General features: G+C 36.3%; 1 protein-coding gene across 3 annotated transcripts in view; it reads left to right on the forward strand.

Annotated features, from left to right (window-relative positions):
- PFKFB3 (6-phosphofructo-2-kinase/fructose-2,6-biphosphatase 3) overlaps nucleotides 1-14,994 on the forward strand; it is a 236,909-nt gene extending 221,915 nt beyond the window's left edge. For 2 of the 3 annotated variants that reach the window (XM_053716423.1, XM_053716421.1), the window contains exons 4-15: nucleotides 3,881-3,947; nucleotides 4,034-4,108; nucleotides 4,201-4,257; nucleotides 4,502-4,626; nucleotides 4,748-4,955; nucleotides 6,050-6,196; nucleotides 6,457-6,561; nucleotides 6,981-7,110; nucleotides 7,552-7,614; nucleotides 8,173-8,240; nucleotides 9,795-9,944; nucleotides 12,520-14,994. In XM_053716423.1, the coding sequence (XP_053572398.1) occupies nucleotides 3,881-3,947; nucleotides 4,034-4,108; nucleotides 4,201-4,257; nucleotides 4,502-4,626; nucleotides 4,748-4,955; nucleotides 6,050-6,196; nucleotides 6,457-6,561; nucleotides 6,981-7,110; nucleotides 7,552-7,614; nucleotides 8,173-8,240; nucleotides 9,795-9,944; nucleotides 12,520-12,579 (1,255 nt within the window). In that variant the 3' untranslated portion in view covers nucleotides 12,580-14,994. Of the gene's footprint in view, nucleotides 1-3,880; nucleotides 3,948-4,033; nucleotides 4,109-4,200; nucleotides 4,258-4,501; nucleotides 4,627-4,747; nucleotides 4,956-6,049; nucleotides 6,197-6,456; nucleotides 6,562-6,980; nucleotides 7,111-7,551; nucleotides 7,615-8,172; nucleotides 8,241-9,794; nucleotides 9,945-10,186; nucleotides 10,210-12,519 lie in introns of all 3 variants that reach the window. The other variant, XM_053716422.1, reaches the window with a different exon arrangement.
- The last annotated feature ends 3,995 nt before the right edge of the window (nucleotides 14,995-18,989 follow it).

Raw genomic sequence — 18,989 nt, forward strand, 5'->3', positions numbered from 1 at the left:
AACCATTAAAGGGACAGCATCTCCCCTTGATCCTCTAGAGTAAACCTGATCAAGTAACCTAACACACTAATGTGACCTCATAACGTGCAGAATCTCGTCACATAAGGTTGGCCTAAAAATGGCAATTACTTATCTCAGTAGATAGTTGCTTTACAGTTAAAGTGATACTGAACCCAATTTTCTTCATGGTTCAGATACAGCATACAGTTTTAAGCAACGTTCTGATTTACTGTTATCATATTTTTCTTCATTCTCTTGGTATGTTTATTTGAAAAAGCAGGAATCTAACGTTTACGATCCGGTCCATTGTTGGTTCAGCAAACGAAGAAAAAAATATAATAGGAGTAAATTACAAACTTGCTTAAAATAATATTTTGGGTTTAGTATACCTTTAAAAATGGAATGGCTTTTTTTCCCCATTCTATTATGTTTGTTACTTTATTTAATTATTATATATATATATATTTTTTTTTTTTTGAGGATGTCCATGCCAAATACAATATGCACATGTGGCAGAATCATAGTAGGATTTTGGATAACTTTCTTCTTGTGCAAACACACCTTTTTTGAAAAGTCTCTTTAAAGTGAATGTAAATTTTGATGAACCAGTTCCTGGTTTTTAATAAATCCTATTAAAAACAGGGGCACTGGGGGCGTGTCCGAACCGCGCACTTGACAAGTCGCACTCACTGTAAGCTCTGAAAGATTCCTCTTTAATCTGCCGATTTTAGAGCCTTTAACAGCAAAACCAACTGCACCATTCAACATATGAAAGTTGCCAAACAAAAGGGGACTATAATTCGACTGCTGTTTTTATGATTTCTGGGTCACAGTTCGGAAGAGTGAAACCTGGGGCGGCGGCCCATTCACAGGTAGCGATCCCCCCCCGGACTCTCCGGGTTAACAGTGCTGGCGGCAAGTTCCTGCCTTACTGCTCCTTCTAACAACACAGCACAGCATAGCATATCGATATCAATCCTACATATTACAAACCTCCAGTCTCTAACCTACCAGACAGAAGGCCGACTTAAAATGGCGACCACGTGGGAGATAGAACTAGCGCAGGACCTGGATGAGCGTTTCGCTAGACTAGATCTCTTGCTCCACAAAATATACCAAAGAACTCTAACACCCGACCTCATAAAGAACCCTGAACCACTGACAGAGAAAGTAGAAGCATTGGAACAGTACTTTACAAAACCTGAGAATCAAGTTGGCGGTCAGAAGGGGCCAGCAACGGAGGAAAAGTTTCCACTTGTACAAGTTCCCCCGATCCATCCAGAAGATCGAGTGTTAACCAAGGCTCCTCTAGACGACAACTGTTATCCCTACAGAGAGATGGGCCAGGTTGAGGCTGATTCGCAGGCTGCGCCGAAGGGCCCCGGCGAGGCTGACAGACGATCACACACTCTTTGGCTGACGGACGGGAGCGTCTCCATTTCTCCCGATGTTGGTGAGCCAGCTACCTTTGCTATAACACCTGTAAGGAGTTGCCTCCTGCCAGATGCTCTCGCACCACATACCAGTGAAACACTCAATCCAGCTCAGCATACCTTAACAGGGACAACATCGGATCCAAAGGTAAATCAATCTGATAGCATACTACAGGCTCCAATATGCACAACGAGATCACACTTGCCGATATCCCTCCTTGAGCAGGGCAATACACATCTGCCGCAAGCCTCTAGAGACGCAGCCCTGTTGCTCCCGGTGGGACCTTTTTCCACAGTGCTCAGTGGGGACACAAAATCACTTAAGGCATTACTGGCAACTGACGAACTTATAGCCTATTTGTCCGAGAGGCTTCTTTGTGACAGCATACCCTTATGGCTCAATCCACACTGCTTTGAGGCCTTTAACATAAGGTGGAGAGACTCCCGGACTAGAATTGGTACTACACGCGATAAGAATCTTGCAGTTTGTCATCAATCATCCCTATCAATGGTTTGCAACGGAGATTATCTCTGCATTCATAGAGGAGCACTCGCTCATAAAACTGGAGAGGGGTAGATAAAATAAAGACAAACTGTAGTGGGGGTGATGTAATCTGTTGTTGAGTTTTGTGGCTTATTATTCAATGTTTGCTTGTGTTTTCTAAATATGTGTTAAGTTACTTGATGCCCCTTCAATTTCTCAAGCAGCGATCTAGCTCATACTGAGGTAACTAGACTAACTTAAATGTAAATAATACTTATGACCTTACTCTTCCGAACAGTCTTTGCTCCCTTCAAGCCACACAATTCTATAGATAGGGAATGTACGATACAAAATTACCAGCTGTATTTTAGTTTATTGCTTGTGTTCATGATGGGAAGTTATCATCATGACCTGTCTCATGTCCCGCGGTTGGCGGCCGCGTCTGCAGGCAAGATGGCATAAATGTTCACTGTGCATGAAGCAATAATTTCTATCAAAGGTTGTACAGGTTGTGGAATGTAAACCGCTGATCTCATAAATTTTCCCGGAGTACTGTCATTTCAATTATATATTTTCTAATGAGCTGCAATAACATAATATGTTCACTCACCACCCTTGAACTATGCCCCACACACTCTAGAGGAGGGACATTAAGATTGATGATCTAACTAGTAAACTTTTCTATACTGCCTTATATCCAGACCCACGTCTCCTGCCTGGGAGTTGGATTCATTTGACATTTATTGACGAGCATAAGGCAGACCTCACTTTATTATTTTAGAGAATCCTGTCTTTCTAGAATATCCTCATATAGCAGTAAATAGAGTCCCTTCCTCTAACACTGTAGAATAATAGGAAACCCATCCATAAACTTATTTAATCCCTAAGTATTACATTCCCTGATGGAGAGGCTTGATAGGTTGGCTGATATTCATTTATCTCAATCTGAACACTAACTGTCCAGCCAATATCTTACTGAGAGCCTTTGTTTTCCACCTTTTTTCCCCCTTCTTCTGGTTTGTTCGTTTTTCTGGTTTGTGTCCTGTTTACTTTGCATGGAATAGATATATCATATATCATCTATGGACAGATGCGCTGATACCTTAAATTGTCACATTCATTGATGTATATCGTGTACACTTATTGCGTGGTGTATGTGCCTATCTTATGTTGAAACCACAAAAAGGAGGAAATATATCTGTCACTATGCCCATGCAAACATGTTTTTTATGACTGCATTGTATTATATCTGCATTTTAAATCAGAACATGTATTATGTATAACTGAACTCATTGTTATGCGCAAATTCCGCAATAAAAAATTAAAAATTAAAAAAAAAAAAAAAAAAAAAACAGGGGCACTTTCATTCATCATACTTTACATTTCACTGGTTTTATTAAACTACTTACCTTTTCTTCGTGAAAGCTGCTCCAGCGCTTCCCCCGCCCGTCGCAAGCCTCTTCCTACGTCAGAAATGACGATCCCGGCCTTCCTCCAATAATGGCGTTGCTTTAGGCAATGATTCCCCCCAGGGGGGAAGCCGTGATTGGATGATGCCGGAATCGTCATTGCTGACACATGAAGAGGCTTGCGACGGGCTGGAAAAGCACTGGAGCGGCTTTCAAGATTAAAAGGTAAGTATTTTAACAAAACCAGTGAAATGTAAAGTTTGATGAATGAAAGTGCCCCTGTTTTTAATAGGAATTTTTAAGAACCGGGCACTCATTCCGCAAACTTTACATTCACTTTAAGCTAGGGTTTTGGCTTCTCATCTGATTGATATATTTTTTTATTTATTTATTTTTTTTTAATTTTTTTTTTTTTTTTTTTTTTTTTTTTTTTTGAACATAAAAAAAAAACCTTGAATACACAAACAATACTGTTTAGGTACTTGATGGGTTAAAAATATGTATTTATGGCCGAAAATAAATATTTATTTTATTATTTTCTTGTGCTATTCCAGACAATGTGCCTTAGCTGCCTTAGCAGATGTGAAAACTTACTTGACTCAGGAAGGTGGCCAGGTTGCGGTAAGTGTCTTATTCTGGTCTGGAGCATTGTGCTATTATTGTGTTTTGCAAATCCTGATGAGTGAACTGGTTTGCCTTTGTTTCAGGTGTTTGATGCCACCAATACCACAAGAGAGCGAAGAGCGATGGTTGTTGACTTTGCCAAAGAAAATGACTTCAAGGTGAGTTAAAGATGGCAAAGGAACAGGCTACGTAAGATAATTACATCACTTCTAAGAAGCTATACAAAGGGTAAACTTTTCTTTTTTTCCAGGTATTCTTCCTTGAATCTGTATGCAATGATCCAAATGTTGTTGCCAGCAATGTGTTGGTAAGTACATGTGTATATTGTAGAAGAGTACGCTCAGATAGAACCCCCCTTTTTTTTTTTTCTTTTTTTTTAAATCATGTAAGTGTATTCTAAAAATACATGAAACTGAAATGACCTGATTTGCATTTTAGTTTTAACTAAGTCTCTTTAAAGGTCAGAAGATGTGTTGTGTTTTTTTTTCCTGATGAAGTCGCTCTTGATGTCATTTTCTTCTTTTAATATATATATATATATTTTATAACAGGAAGTTAAGTTGTCCAGCCCAGATTACAGAGGATGTACCTCTAAACAAGCCGTAGACGACTTCATGAAGAGAATTAATTGCTATAAAGACAGTTATGAACCATTGGATCCAGACAATCATGACAAGTAAGTTACAACACTCCAATCTGAAGTCTGCTGTAGAAAGAAAAAAAAATATTTCTATTCCTTTTTTGTCTAAATTACAAGCTGTGAATCTAAAATTTAAAAAAGTCACTTCTCTTCTTAGGGATCTTTCCATGATTATTGTGTATGATGTTGGCCGGAGATTTTTGGTGAACAGTATCCAGGATCACATCCAGAGTAAGATCGTATACTATCTCATGAACATTCACGTCCAGCCCCGTTCAATTTATTTGTGTCGTTCTGGTGAGAGTGAGAACAACCTCAAGGGAAAGATAGGGGGAGATTCTGGACTGTCTCCAAGAGGGAAGAAGGTAAATATTTGTGAGTTCTTACATTTTAGCTGATCTTTGAAGAGTTCCCGATAAGTCCATATTTGATGTGCAGCTATTTAAATATTGTTGTGAAAAAAAAGTTGGGTTGTGACCCTCTGGCCTCTGCTTTTACAGTCAATATTTTACACTACTAGCATCAAACTTGTTGTAGACCAGTCAACACAGTAGATTTGCATAATCAACAAATGCAAGATAACAAGACAATGCAATAGCACTTAGTCTGAACTTCAAATGAGTAGTAGATTTTTTTTTTTCCCCTGACCATTTTAAAAGTTGTCTTTTTCCACTCCCCCCTGTACCATGTGACATCCATCAGCCAATCACAAATGCATACACAAACCATGTGACAGCCTTCAGCCATTCACAAATGCATACACACTTATTATTGCACATGCTCAGTAGGAGCTGGTGACTCAAAAAGACAGTGCACATTTAGTTAATGGAAGTAAATTGGAAAGTTGTTTAAAATGGCATGCTCTATCTGAATAGTGAAAGTTTAATTTTGATTGAGTGTCCCTTTAACCATGTATGTTCCTGCTAGGTTATACATATGTCATTTAACATACCCAGTTTCCCACTGAGCTGTGTTTGAAATTTTAACTCTAGATAATAACAATAAACCTTTTTTGTTTTGGAATTTATATTTTTATCTTCTGTTTTTTTCATAGCAAAAAGCTTTTGGTGTTAAAGGGACAGTAAACCCCAAAAATTTTAATTTATTATTTGGATCGAACATACAACTTTTAAATTTACTTTTATTATCAGATATGTTTCATTTTCTTGTTGTTCTTTGCTTAAGAGACTGCATTGCACTACTGTCAGCTAGCTGAACAAATCTAGTTAGCCAATCACAAGAGACAAATGTCTGCAGGCACCAATCAGCAGCTAGCTCCCACTAGTGTAGGATATGTGCGTAATTCATTTTCAACAATGGATACCAAGAGAACAAAGCAGATTTGAAAAAAGTGATCTTAAGTGTCTTAAAATTGTATGCTCTGATTACTGCAAGTTTATTTTTGACTTTCCTATCTCTTTAAGTCCTATTAACTGAAGTACACATTGTTTCTATTTAGTTTGCAGCTACTCTCAAAAAATATGTTGAAGATCAGAACTTGAAAGAACTAAAGGTGTGGTCAAGTCAGTTAAGAAGGTCCGTTCAGACATCTCAAGGATTAGATGTACCTTATGAACAGTGGAAAGCGCTAAACGAACTGGACGCTGTAAGTCTACCTGCATGTAACATATACTAATATTCTGCTTCTATCATTAAACATCAGATTTATGAATGAATTAGATTGTAAGCTAAATGTAACTTATAAACGACTTGCTGTATCAAACGAATTGCCTTGATAAGTTCTACAATCTGCATTTTATTTTTTTAGCTTAGAGCAACTACAGAATCTCGGTAATCAGTTTGTTAAATCTGTACAAAATGATCTTGCCCTACCTAGATAATCATTACACGATCTGTTTCTAACAGGGAGTATGTGAAGAGATGACTTATGATGAAGTGAAGGAATTTTACCCAGAAGAGTTCTCTCTGCGTTCCCAGGACAAATATCACTATCGTTACCCTTCAGGAGAGGTGAGGCACTAATAAATCTGATTTTACCAAAAATATAACGCTGTAAAATCCCAGACACTAGAGCATGTGATTTTAAACAACTGTCTTATTTTACTTCTATTTTTTCTTTGTTCGCTTGGAATCCTTTGTTGAAAAGCAAGTGTATTCTTAGGCGCTGGCCCATTTCTAAAGCACTTTATGGCAGTAGTGCTACAAGAATGTTAAACATTTGCAAGAGTGCTCCAAACTCCTCTTCAACACAGAATAACATGAGAACGAAGCAAATTTGGTAATAGAAGTAAATTGGGCATTTTTTTTTTAAATCGTATCCTCTGTCTGATTCACAAAAGATTATTTGCGTTTCATATCCCTTTAACTTCATAAGGGTTTGATAGTTTTCTAGAAAGTTGATTTAACCGTTGCTTTGTCTAATTTTGCAGTCTTACCAAGATCTGGTTCAGCGTCTTGAGCCTGTTATTATGGAGTTGGAAAGACAAGGCAATGTCGTGGTCATCTGTCACCAGGCTGTAATGAGGTGTCTTTTGTCTTACTTCCTCGACAAACCTGCAGGTAAGACGCTTGGTATATTCAGGAGATTTCATCCTGCGCTGTTTAAACAGAACGTTAAATAGAACATTTTAATATATTTTCTCATTTGCATAACTATACTCATTATTTATGGGATCTGTGCACTTTACAGGAGGGCAGTGTTTTTAGCCTTGTGCACAGCTAGCATAACCAAATACATTTTATAACTAAAGAGGCCTACATCTAACAATTTACCTAACGTCTATAAGTAATTTTGTTGTGAATCATTTTTAAACTATTTTATTGAGTTAATTAGGTCCATTTTGTTTTTCTAAGATCTATTTCTAGGATTCTTATTTACTCACAATGTTTCATTAGATGTAGATTTTCCTTGAGCCAGGTCTGTTTAGCTCCAGACAGAATTAGAAGTGTTAAGAAATAGTTGTACAGAGTGTTTAAAATAGTGTATCCTCTCCATTCCAGATGAAATGCCGTATCTAAGGTGCCCTCTTCATTCATTGCTTAAGCTGACTCCGTATGCGTATGGTAAGTTTCACCAGTCTATGGTGCTTTATATAGTACCTGTGTGCATGTTCTTGTGAATGCTATATTGTCCCATAAATGGTTATACTGGAGAACTACGTATGAATATTCACAATTTTATATACTCCCTACCCTCCAAATGTAAAAAGTGTACCCATTCCCCAGCTTTGCACAACCAACATTGTTAAATTAATTTACTTTATAGTGCTAAAATGCCTAAGCCTCTGCAGGCTGCTTTTTATCTCAGTGCATTTTATTTTATATGGTATTTAATGTGTGTTATAGATAACTTTGTGCTCACCACTGTGGAGCTATGCATGAGCCAGTACTGATTGTCTAAAATGCAAGTTTGTTAATAGCACTGAGATAAGGGTCAGTCTACAGAGGCATGGATACAAGGCAATCACAGAGGTAAAAAGTGTATTAATATAACAGTGCTGGTTCTGCAAAACTGGGGAGTGGGTATTATCTATTTTAAACACAATTTTTCAAGTAGACTCACTTTTTTTTAAATTTATTTTTTAAATGCTGAATGTAATTTTATTTTATTTTTTCTTCAAGGATGTCACGTGGAGTCAGTAAATTTTAACATTGAAGCTGTTAATACCCACAGGGAGAGATGCAATGAGGTGATTGTTTTTAATTTTTATTACTAACAATTTGTAGTTGATATAACTTTCTTTTTATTCAAACCATACGAAGAATACATCTTGGTGTGTGATAATGTGGGAGATCATGTGCATGGTTGTTGTAACGAGTATAGTGTTGAGCAATGCTTTGTACATTTGATATCAAACTTAGAAGCCAGACAGAAAACTTAGTTGCCAGCTGTGCATTTAGGAGCCAGGCAAGGGTTTTTCTGTAAAACAATTCACAAGCCATGGAGCGACCTTGATAGGTTAAACCAAGCTGTAGCTAGCAAGTATGCATTTTTCTTTCTCATGAATTCTGCTTATATGGACATGAAACTCCAATTGTATTTCATGATTCAGCAGACAGAGCATACAATTTTAAATAACTTTCCAAAGTACCTTTTATTATCTAAATTGCTTCATTCTCTTGATATTTTTTGTTAAAAAGGCATACCTAGGTATGATTAAAAGCAGCAGTGCACTACTGGGAGCTAGCTGCTGATTAGTGACTGCTTTATCATTGGTCTTACCCAGTAGTGCATGGCTGCGCTTTCAACAAAAGATAGGAGAATTAAGCAGATTAGTCTAAAGTAAAGTGGAAAGTTTTAAGATTGTATACTACATCTGAATCGTGACAGAAAGAAATGAAATAAAATTGGGTTTAATGTCCCTTTTAAAGAAATAGTCGAGTCAAAATTAAACTTTTATGATTCAGATACAGCAGCAACTTGTGGTATTATAAGTTAGGTGCAATTGCGTTTGCATTGCACTCATGAGAGTGCGCTTCTATACAAAGGAAGCCTCGTTCTCATTCCATCAGGCACAGCATGAGAACCTAGCACAGCGAAAGGGGGTAAGTTGTGCAGCGATCGGCAGCAAATTTAAATATATGTGTATATGCACACATATTAAAGGGATAGTAAACCGAAATACTTCTTTCTAATTTGCTCCTAATATTAATTTGTCTTTGTTTCCTTGTTAACTTTATTTGAAAAAGTAAGAATGTGAGCTTAGAAGCAGGCCCATTTTAGGTTCAGCACCTGGGTAGTGATTTCTTGGCTAAATGTAGCCACTAATCAGCAAGCGCTACCCAGATGCTGGACCAAAAATGGGCCGGCTCCTAAGCTTACATTCAAATAAAGATACAAAGAGAACAAAGAAAAATTGATTAAATTACATAGCACATGCAATTTTAAGCAACTATCTGAATCATGAAAGTTTAATTTTGACTAGAACTTATTCTGCTCTCTCAATCCTTTATACTCTGTGCTATCTGGTCTAGGAATTGTGTAAAACATTTACCGCAGCGGAGCTCTCAAGCATGGCTTATAGACAGGGAATTAGGGGGAGGCTTCACTAGTTCAAGAATTTTAAAGTCGCTGGGCTGGATTGATATTAATTTTTCCCATGTCAAGTTAGTTCTGATTTAACAATTAGCCATCAAAATGTTCGGATCTTATTGCCTTTGTATGTTGCCTATATTTGCGTACTCTCAAGTGGTGCAGCTTTTGAATCTTAACTTGCTGGTTATGTGTTTTTAACCTTTTTTAGGAATCAAAAGGTCTCAACCCACTTATGAGGCGCAATAGTGTGACCCCTCTTGCCAGTCCTGAGCCAAACAAGAAAATCCGAATCAATAGCTTGGAGTTTGAGTTTGGCGCTTGTTCTTCTCAAGAGCCATCCACCTCGCAGTCTTCACAGGTGAATAGCTTGTTACTACCTCTATCATATTCGGCTGCATTTGGTCCTTAGAACTGCATGAGAGCTGGAATATAAAAATGATCTAAATGTAATAAACTATTTTGTCATTTTAACCAGAGGCTGTTAGATTGTACAGGAATTCTTTTATAGTCATCAATGGCTCTAAATCATTATTTTCCTTTCTGCTACTTAAGTCTTTTCTCCTTCTCTTAAGCTGTTTTTTTTTCCTTTTTTTCTTACAGCCTTTTCTAGGAAAGGCTTGCCTGTAAGTACAACCTATTTCCACTTTCTTCTTTAAAATCTCATAAGGCTACTGTTGATCATTTGTGTGATAGGCTGAAGTTTAATTTGTTTTCCTTAAAGGCACATTAAACACTAAATAAATGCTGGATAGATTGATGCATTCATTGAAAAAATGAGTCCGAGAATAATATGTAGATGTATTTTTTTAAAGTTGCATTAGCGGTTTTTAATATTGACAAAATAAGTATAAATTTGTAGTGTCTATAAAACATTGTGAGCTGCCATATTGTAACTTAGGTTAAATAGGTCACTAGAGTGTGTAGCCAATAGCTGTGTAGAATATAACAGTGTTCAGCATCTCCATTTTAAATGGGAAAAGCTCACAATTTCAGAATGGAATTACAGGAAAAGGGGACAAAATAAATAATGAACATATTGCAATATGTTCATTATTTATTTTGTCCCCTTTTTCTATATATAGAAACGTTGAATAAGCTGCAGCTCTCCAAATGTCTTTTTTTTGTGTTATTTTATTACAAGCAGTAAGACATAGGCCTATGTCTTACTGCTTGTAATAAAATAGCACAAAAAAAGAAATTTGGAGAGCTGCAGCTTATTCAACGTTTCTATATTTATCTGTCTTGGTGGGACAGAGGCAGCTTGCACCCATCAACTAAGGGAGAAACTGGTGCTGGACTTTACTATATATATATATATATATATATATATATATATATATATATATATATATATATATATATATATATATATATATATATATATATATATATATATATATATATATATATATATATATATATATATATATATATATATATATATATATATATATATATATATATATAAATTTCATCATTTTAGATTATCTCAAAGTGTTTAATGTACCTTTTTAATGCGATTTGCTGTGTTTACTAATATTCCAGTTTCTTAAACACTGAATTACTGACCTCCTCGTTATAGCTAATTTAGATATTTTATTTATTTTTCCTTATATCTAAAAGAGTTTTAAAACGTCACTTGTTTTGTGTGTTAAATGGACAGGAAACACCAAACATATATTTTTTTTTTTCACAATTTGGTTATAATATACAATTTTCCAATGTTTTTCTATTCTAAAAATTGCTTAATTCTCTTGTTATTATTTGCTGAAGAAACAGCATTGCACTACTGGCAGCAAGCTGAGCACATCTAGTCAGCCAATAACAAGAGACCAATGTCTGCGGGCACCAATCCGCAACTAGCTCCCACTAGTGTACGATATGTGTACATTCTTTTTCAACAAGGGATACCAAGAGAACAAAGCACATTTAAAAATAGAATTGAATTTAACATAGTCTTAAATTTATATGCTCTATTTTCCTATCTCTTTAACGGAGGATTCTGTTGCCAGAAACAGCGATGTGTTGTAAGACAGATCACTGTATACCAATCACCCTGGGGAAGTTGTGTTTAACAACCAGTAAACATCTATCCCATGGACTTCTTGTTTAAAAAAAATAAATTTAAAAAAAAATATAAATATATATATATCTATATCCCACGGTTTAAACTGAAATGCGTTAAGAGCATAGTTTATTTCGATTTTGGATAGATAATTTGTATAATGGTTTGATTTCCCCCCCCCCCCCCATCAAAACAAATTGAATTCTAAAACAAGTATTAAGTGAAGCAGACAACATTCTTTTTAATTCAGTGTCCCTTCTCTTCCTCACATTCCCAAGGCTAGCAATTTGTCATTACATCACTTTGGCTTCCTTATTAATATTTCAGAGGTAATTGTTAGGGTGCATGCTGACCCATCCTGACTCAGTACGATCAGTACCATGAGACGGGTGGGGCCTTTTACCTATAATGTACGAGTTTCTCTTGCTGGCATGCTCTGTTTTCCATTTTTGGATTGCAATGGGACAGATTTGTTTCAATTATTTTCTATTTCAAAAGCTGTATGTGGGTATATTGGCCCCATATATTATCTCTACCTTGGAGCCCTAGAGTAATGTGCAAATATCTTATCCTGTCCAATTTGGGTTCTGCACCTGTTCAAATTGGTATAATTATTCCGCCATTCCCTTCCTTAGAATAAAAGTTGCATCATGCTATGTGGTCATGATAGTTTTATTTGGAGTTGGTAGTTGGTACACCTCTTTAAAACCATGGTCCTTCCATTTTCTTTCAAATGTTTATCTCTTTGGTTATTGAAACCTCTTCCACCATTTTGTTTGTGTGTGATGCCATAACACTTATTTTGCATGCTGGATATTGTCATTTACGTGCTATACACCATATATATTTTTTTTTCTTTGTTTTATAGGGCTTGAGCGATCCTGAGTGGACTATCCAGGAGGAACAAAGTCACAGACAAATCAGCTGATCCCTTTGGTTGCTACATTCCACTTTTTCATTGCTAAATCCTATTTGCAATCTTCTCCTTGTTCATTTGAAGTTTCAGGACCTCAATTGCTTCAGAATGGATTAAAATGCAATGGACAATGGATCATGGCAATTTTATATTTTATTTATTGTTTTAAAGAACTGAGAATGGAGTCCCTGAACATTTCATACAGTGGAGTGCACAGCTGGACCTATTTGTAATTTGCACATTTTTTCTTTCTTTGTAGTTTTACTGTTTATGTCATAGTGATACAAAGTTTGAATTTTATTATTTGTTATATATTGATAGAATTAGTCATTTTGTCAAAGTCTTGATTAACAATATACGTGAGGAGAAGAAAGTTCTAGAATTTTTTTCACTGTTCCTCTGATTTTATTTAATTTATTGTGACCCCCTCTTCTTTGACTGCATTTTATTGCAGCACCCAAATAACCAGGCTTAATTAGTATATTCTCTATACATTTTTCCACCCTTTAGTGTGATATTCAAGCTGTGGCCTAATTTAATAATTTTAAAACGTTCTATATAAAGGTGCAGCCTAATTTAATAAAAGTATATATATATTTGTAGTGTATATACTGTATGTGAATGTCAGGACTTAAAGGTAAAATGCTCTTTCTTTGGTGCTCAGCCTTCGACATAAAGGATACTGAACCCAATTTTTTTTTCTTAAATGATTCAGATAAAGCATGCAATTTTAAGCAACTTTCTAGTTTGCTCCTATTTTTTTTTTGTTCTCTTGGTATCTTTATTTGAAAAAAACCAGGAATGAAGCTTACAAGCCGGCCTATCTTTGGTTCAGCACCTGGATAGCACTTGCTGATTGGTTGCTAAATGTAGCAACCATTCAGCAAGCGCTATCCAGGGTTCTGAACCAAAGATGGGCCCGCTCTTATGCTTACATTCCTGCTTTTTCAAATAAAGATACCAAGAGAATGAAGAAAAATTAATAGGAGTAAACTAGAAAGTTGCTTAAAATATCTGCTCTATCTGAATCATGAAATAAAAAAATTAGGTTCAGTGTCCCTTTTAAGGCAATAAATAATTTCTACCCCTTTGTCACATGACCAAACACCAAGTACTTTTTGTTTACAGTGAAAAGTGTTAGCTATTCATTGTGCCACAGTTTGAATATCGCGCTTCTTTTTGTAGTAGAACCAAGAACCTTTATCTTCCCAGAAGCAGCTTGTAGAACAGGGTTATCTAGAACTGTTTTCTTCGTCCTTGTACTTGAATTCTCTGGAACTGTCTCAGATGATAGTGCCCCTTTTGTCTCTGTGCGCATACGCACTTTATGGTTGTGTCACACATGGATTTTTTTTTTTTTAAAAAGGCATGTTTCACTTTATTGCAAAGATGCATGTTTGCACTTTATCGTGAGAACAGGGTTGTAACGTGCACCATTTAAAGTACAGATGATGCTGAATTTCGTGTGTGTGTAGAATGAGACGGGAAGATGTGTTTTTACGACAATGTACTATAACCCTTGGATATGTCTGATGTCTGGTTAAAAGATGCGTGGCTTTTCTTGTGACTGTTTTGTCTTACAAAGTTGAACCTACCTCTACTTGCAACTGCTCCATGGATTGTGAAAGCTCCAGAATGTGCAGTGGAAATGTTTTTCAGACTTTTCTCTCAAGCTACTCAACTGGGCTATGACTACAAAAGTCACTAAACTGCTACGGACCTTGTCAATTCCTAAGTTGTAAGATTGTATATTTTTTATTTTATTATAAATATTTTGATTTGTATTCTGTTTTTAGATGTTATAGGCAAGACGAGAACTGTATGCTGTGTATTTGCACGCTTTAGTAGTGCAAGATTCTTTTCAATTTGCACTAGTTTTCATAATCCCTTTTTTTTATTAACTAACTTTTTATTTTAAATACATGTTTAGTCATTTTTGGGTACCTTGTACATAATTTCAAGATCTCTGCACACAACATAATATTTTAAAAGTACATGAACATGTTAGAATTTAGTTTAATTTGTAAACACTGCATTTTGGTGTTGGTGGGTTGTTGTTTTTTTTTTCCGTCTCCATATTGCTGTTTGTAGACTGGCTGTACTTTGCTGGCCGCAGTTGTAGTCGCTAACTATAGCTACCACGTAACTTGAGACCAATCACTTATATATAGTAACATATATATATATATTTTTTAATTTTTTTTTATATATTTATATTTGGCTTAGATTTGCTATTTATTTTATGTATTTATCTCAGCTTGCATACTTTCTTGTTTTAAGTGTATATTTTATGTGTGTATTTGTCTGGTATAATTGCCTCCTTTTTCAAAGCTTCACCAGCTATTACAGGATATGCCTTTAAGAATTTGTTTATTTTTTTCTTGTTTTGCATTTGCTGGACCAATAAAGAAAAAAACTTGTTGATTATTCTTGCTTGATATTTATTTGTGTGTTAAAAGGACAGTTCACCCAAAAATGTTCTCACCTTTTAATTTTTTCCCAATGATCCATTTTACCTCCTGTAGTATATTAAATTGTTTACAAGTAGATCCTTTACCTCTATTTCAGCATATGAAATAGCTAATTTAGCCTGTGGTATCACAACCTATACTAAAAAATTTGATACTGGAGTATATGCTATTGACAGACTATGTAAACACAGCCAGCAGAAGAAATTAGTCTCAGTGGGTTGCAGGATAGTTTAAAGGGCCACTAAACTCAAAATCTTTCTTTCATGATTCAGATAGAACATACAAATTTAAACAACATTACAATTTACTTCTATTATTTATTTTGCTTCGTTTTTTAGATATTCTTATTTGAAGAAAAAAGCAATGCACATGGGTGAGCCAATCACATGAGGCTTATATGTGCAGCAACCAATCAGCAGCTACTGAGCATATCTAGATATGCTTTTCAGCAAAGAATATCAAGAGAATAAAACAAATTAGATAATAGAAGTAAATTTGAAAGATGTTTAAAAATGCATTCTCTTTCTAAATCATGAAAGAAAAAATGTGGGTTTTATGTCCCTTTAAGTAATAAAATGTTCATTTTCCATTGTCCTTTCTAAGTATTGAGCTTTTGCTTTACAAATGGTTATAAGGAAGCAAGTCTGTGTGAATAAAAGTGATAACATAATGAGATCTGATATTAGCTTGAAGCCATTGTAATAGGCTGTGGTTTTAAAGCACAAAACCAGCTACTTCATATACATAAATAAACCTGAAGATGCAAATTCTCAAACATTTTGTACTCTGCAGCTGGTATAACAAGTAATTGAAAATACATTAATTGTAAAACAATTTTACGGTGTATGTTTCACTTTATTGCACTTTATATGTTTCCCTTTAAGTATTCCCCCCCCCCATTATCTTGTTTTTATTAACCTAACCCATACCAGGTTCCATTGATCAGTTGATATTGGGCCTGTGCATTCGGCACTTTTGTTAGCTGCTGAATACGGTAGAAGGTTACGGCTTGCGGCCTTTGGCTCTTTTCAGTGACTGATTTATTGTTGTGAAAATGAAACAAACCGAGATCTGTGAAAATCCAGATCTTATTGTGTTGCACTTTCAGAAGAAGGAATCCGGCTCCAAAAAGAGCTGAAGGCCAGAGCGGACGCCGCCTTCTTCTTTTGGCAGCTAACAAAACTGCTGAATGCACAGGCCTAGTTGATGTTTTCTGCAAAGGAAAGTGTATACACTATTTTAAACAGTACTATGCACAAAACTGTTTGGTTCAATGCCTTTCTGGTTATATGTTCTAACACCATTTTAGGCTTGGGGGAGCCCAAACCAAAAACCTTGTCTCCAAAAGTTTAAACAAGCAGTAAATAACTTGTAATTACTCTGCACTTTTGTTTTCTTGCTATAGAATGACACATGAGCCAAGTCTAAACCTGTTTAAAATTAGCATTTTGTTTTCTGCAGTTGTTTAATAGCCAATCTCAACCAAGCTGAGTTTTCCTAGCAATTGCTGCCCTAGTTTAGAAAGCCAGAGTTGGCTACTCTGTTTCTTTTTTCAAAGGTCTCTGTGAAGAACTGTGTCTTCTCATACCTTGTAACTGTCTACATGCTGGACAGCGGAGCATTTAAGTGCCTTTTCCTGAGAAAAAAAGTTTAAAAATTACACTTTAACATATATACAAATGGACACAACCATAGGAAGATGCTATAGTGGATATTCAGAGATGGGAATGTACACTTCCAAACTCTTTAATCAATTAATCCAACCATAAAGCATCTAACTAATTAAAATATAAATATTAAGGGCCAGTGGACCCAGAGGAATAAGTTTAAAGCTTGAATACAGGGTACCCTATAGTGTCATAACCCACACTTCACAATCGTATTCACACTGATTGCAAACATACTATGCGTTCAAGGGCATCCTGTCTGCCTGCGTACTGCTTTGATTGAACAAAGTCAGCCGATTTCTAGCTTAATCCCTTTATATAAATTCATACATTCACTGTACAGACATCGACATGCACTCATAAAAGTCAAGTAGAGACACTTATATATAGCTCATATGTTAATTAATAGTCTCCTATACAAGAGATCTTATAAATGTCTTTTTCATGAGCATATTAAATGTCTAACCCAGTCAGGTGAGCGATATTGTAAATAGTTTGGTAAAACACTGTGTGTTATCAATATGGTACACAATAGATAGATCAAAGCTATGTTGAGTACCAGTGTATCAACCAAACTTTTTCGCTCCCTGTATTATCACAAAAGATCCACAGCGCTATTTAAAAGACCGCTGCTAGGAGTGTTGCGTGCTGTTAGACCACACACTATTCGCTAAGGCCAAGTCCATTGACGCGTTTCAGTCACTCAGAACGTGACTTTGTCAGGGCATAGGGTCAGCCCAGCGTTAAACAACGCTTCTTGTACTTTCCGGTTTCCATAGTAACATACTTGTTACTTAGTAAAAGATTTGCGGAGGTGTAACACCGCCATGGCAATTCTGATTGTTTCATATTTGTGCAAAAGGCTTATTGTAATAGCCCAAAAAATTATTTGGATTTCGATCTACTCATTTAGAGCAAAATTTACGAAAAACAAGTTACAAACCCTTTGTACAGATAATTGTGTTTATGTACTCACAGCAATTCAGGTGAAAATCCTTACTAGTTCCATATTGATTCCATCATTCACTAGCAATATAGGAACTGTTATTTGGAACATTGTGCCATATCAAAATCTCTCTGTGTGACACATACTTAACCCTCGCACATTATAGGGGAAAGGAACAAAATGCCACAAAAAGGAAAAAAAGGTGATAGATTGTAATACAAAAAGATATATCAATTCAAAAACATCTTTCTATTATCGGCACAAGTTGCTTTTTTAGAGAAGTTATTATTGGTGATTACTATAGGGGGAAGTCCATTTATTTTCATATTGATGTGCATATGTGTAATTCATCAGCACTTATCTCTATATAAATATAAGAGAAGCTAGTACTTCTATATATGCTATATAATAAATGGCCAAGTATGTTTGTCAGATGCAGTCATGCGCAGTAGAGACTGCACATGACAAACATACCTTGCCGTTTGGATCCTGACGCTCCGCACAGAGCAAGGCTGAAGCGGAGTGTCAGGGGGCATGGCCAACGGAGCGTCGCGGTGGGGACGTGACATGGCACGACGAGGGGCGTGGCCGGGTGGGTGCCGCAGCGATGGGGCGTGGCCGGAATGGTGCCATGATGGGGGCGTGGTCAGAGTCAAAGAGTTTGAAAGACAGAGCAAGAGAGGGGTGAGAGCCAAATAGGGGGGGAAAGCCAAAAAGAGGGGTGAGAGAGAGCCAAAGAGGGGGGGGGGGGGGAAGAGAGCGCAAAAGAAAGGGAGAGAGAGAGAACAAAAACATAATTTATGCTTACCTGATAAATTTATTTCTCTTGTGGTGTATCCAGTCCATGGATCATCCATTACTTGTGGGATATTCTCATTCCCAACAGGAAGTTGCAAGAGGATCACCCACAGCAGAGCTGTCTATATAGCTCCTCCCCTAACTGCCACCTCCAGTCATTCGACCGAAGACAAGCAAGAGAGAGGAGAAACCATAGGGTGCAGTGATGACTGTAGTTTAAAGTTAAAAAATACCTGCCTTAAAATGACAGGGCGGGCCGTGGACTGGATACACCACAAGAGAAATAAATTTATCAGGTAAGAATAAATTGTTTTCTCTTGTAAGGTGTATCCAGTCCATGGATCATCCATTACTTGTGGGATATTCTCATTCCCAACAGGAAGTTGCAAGAGGATCACCCACAGCAGAGTTGTCTATATAGCGCCTCCCCTAACTGCCACCTCCAGTCATTCGACCGAAGACAAGCAAGAGAAAGGAGAAACCATAGGGTGCAGTGATGACTGTAGTTTAAAGTTAAAAAATACCTGCCTTAAAATGACA

The sequence above is a fragment of the Bombina bombina genome, chromosome 6 (genome assembly GCF_027579735.1).
Source record: "Bombina bombina isolate aBomBom1 chromosome 6, aBomBom1.pri, whole genome shotgun sequence".
Classification (NCBI taxonomy): Eukaryota; Metazoa; Chordata; class Amphibia; order Anura; family Bombinatoridae; genus Bombina; species Bombina bombina.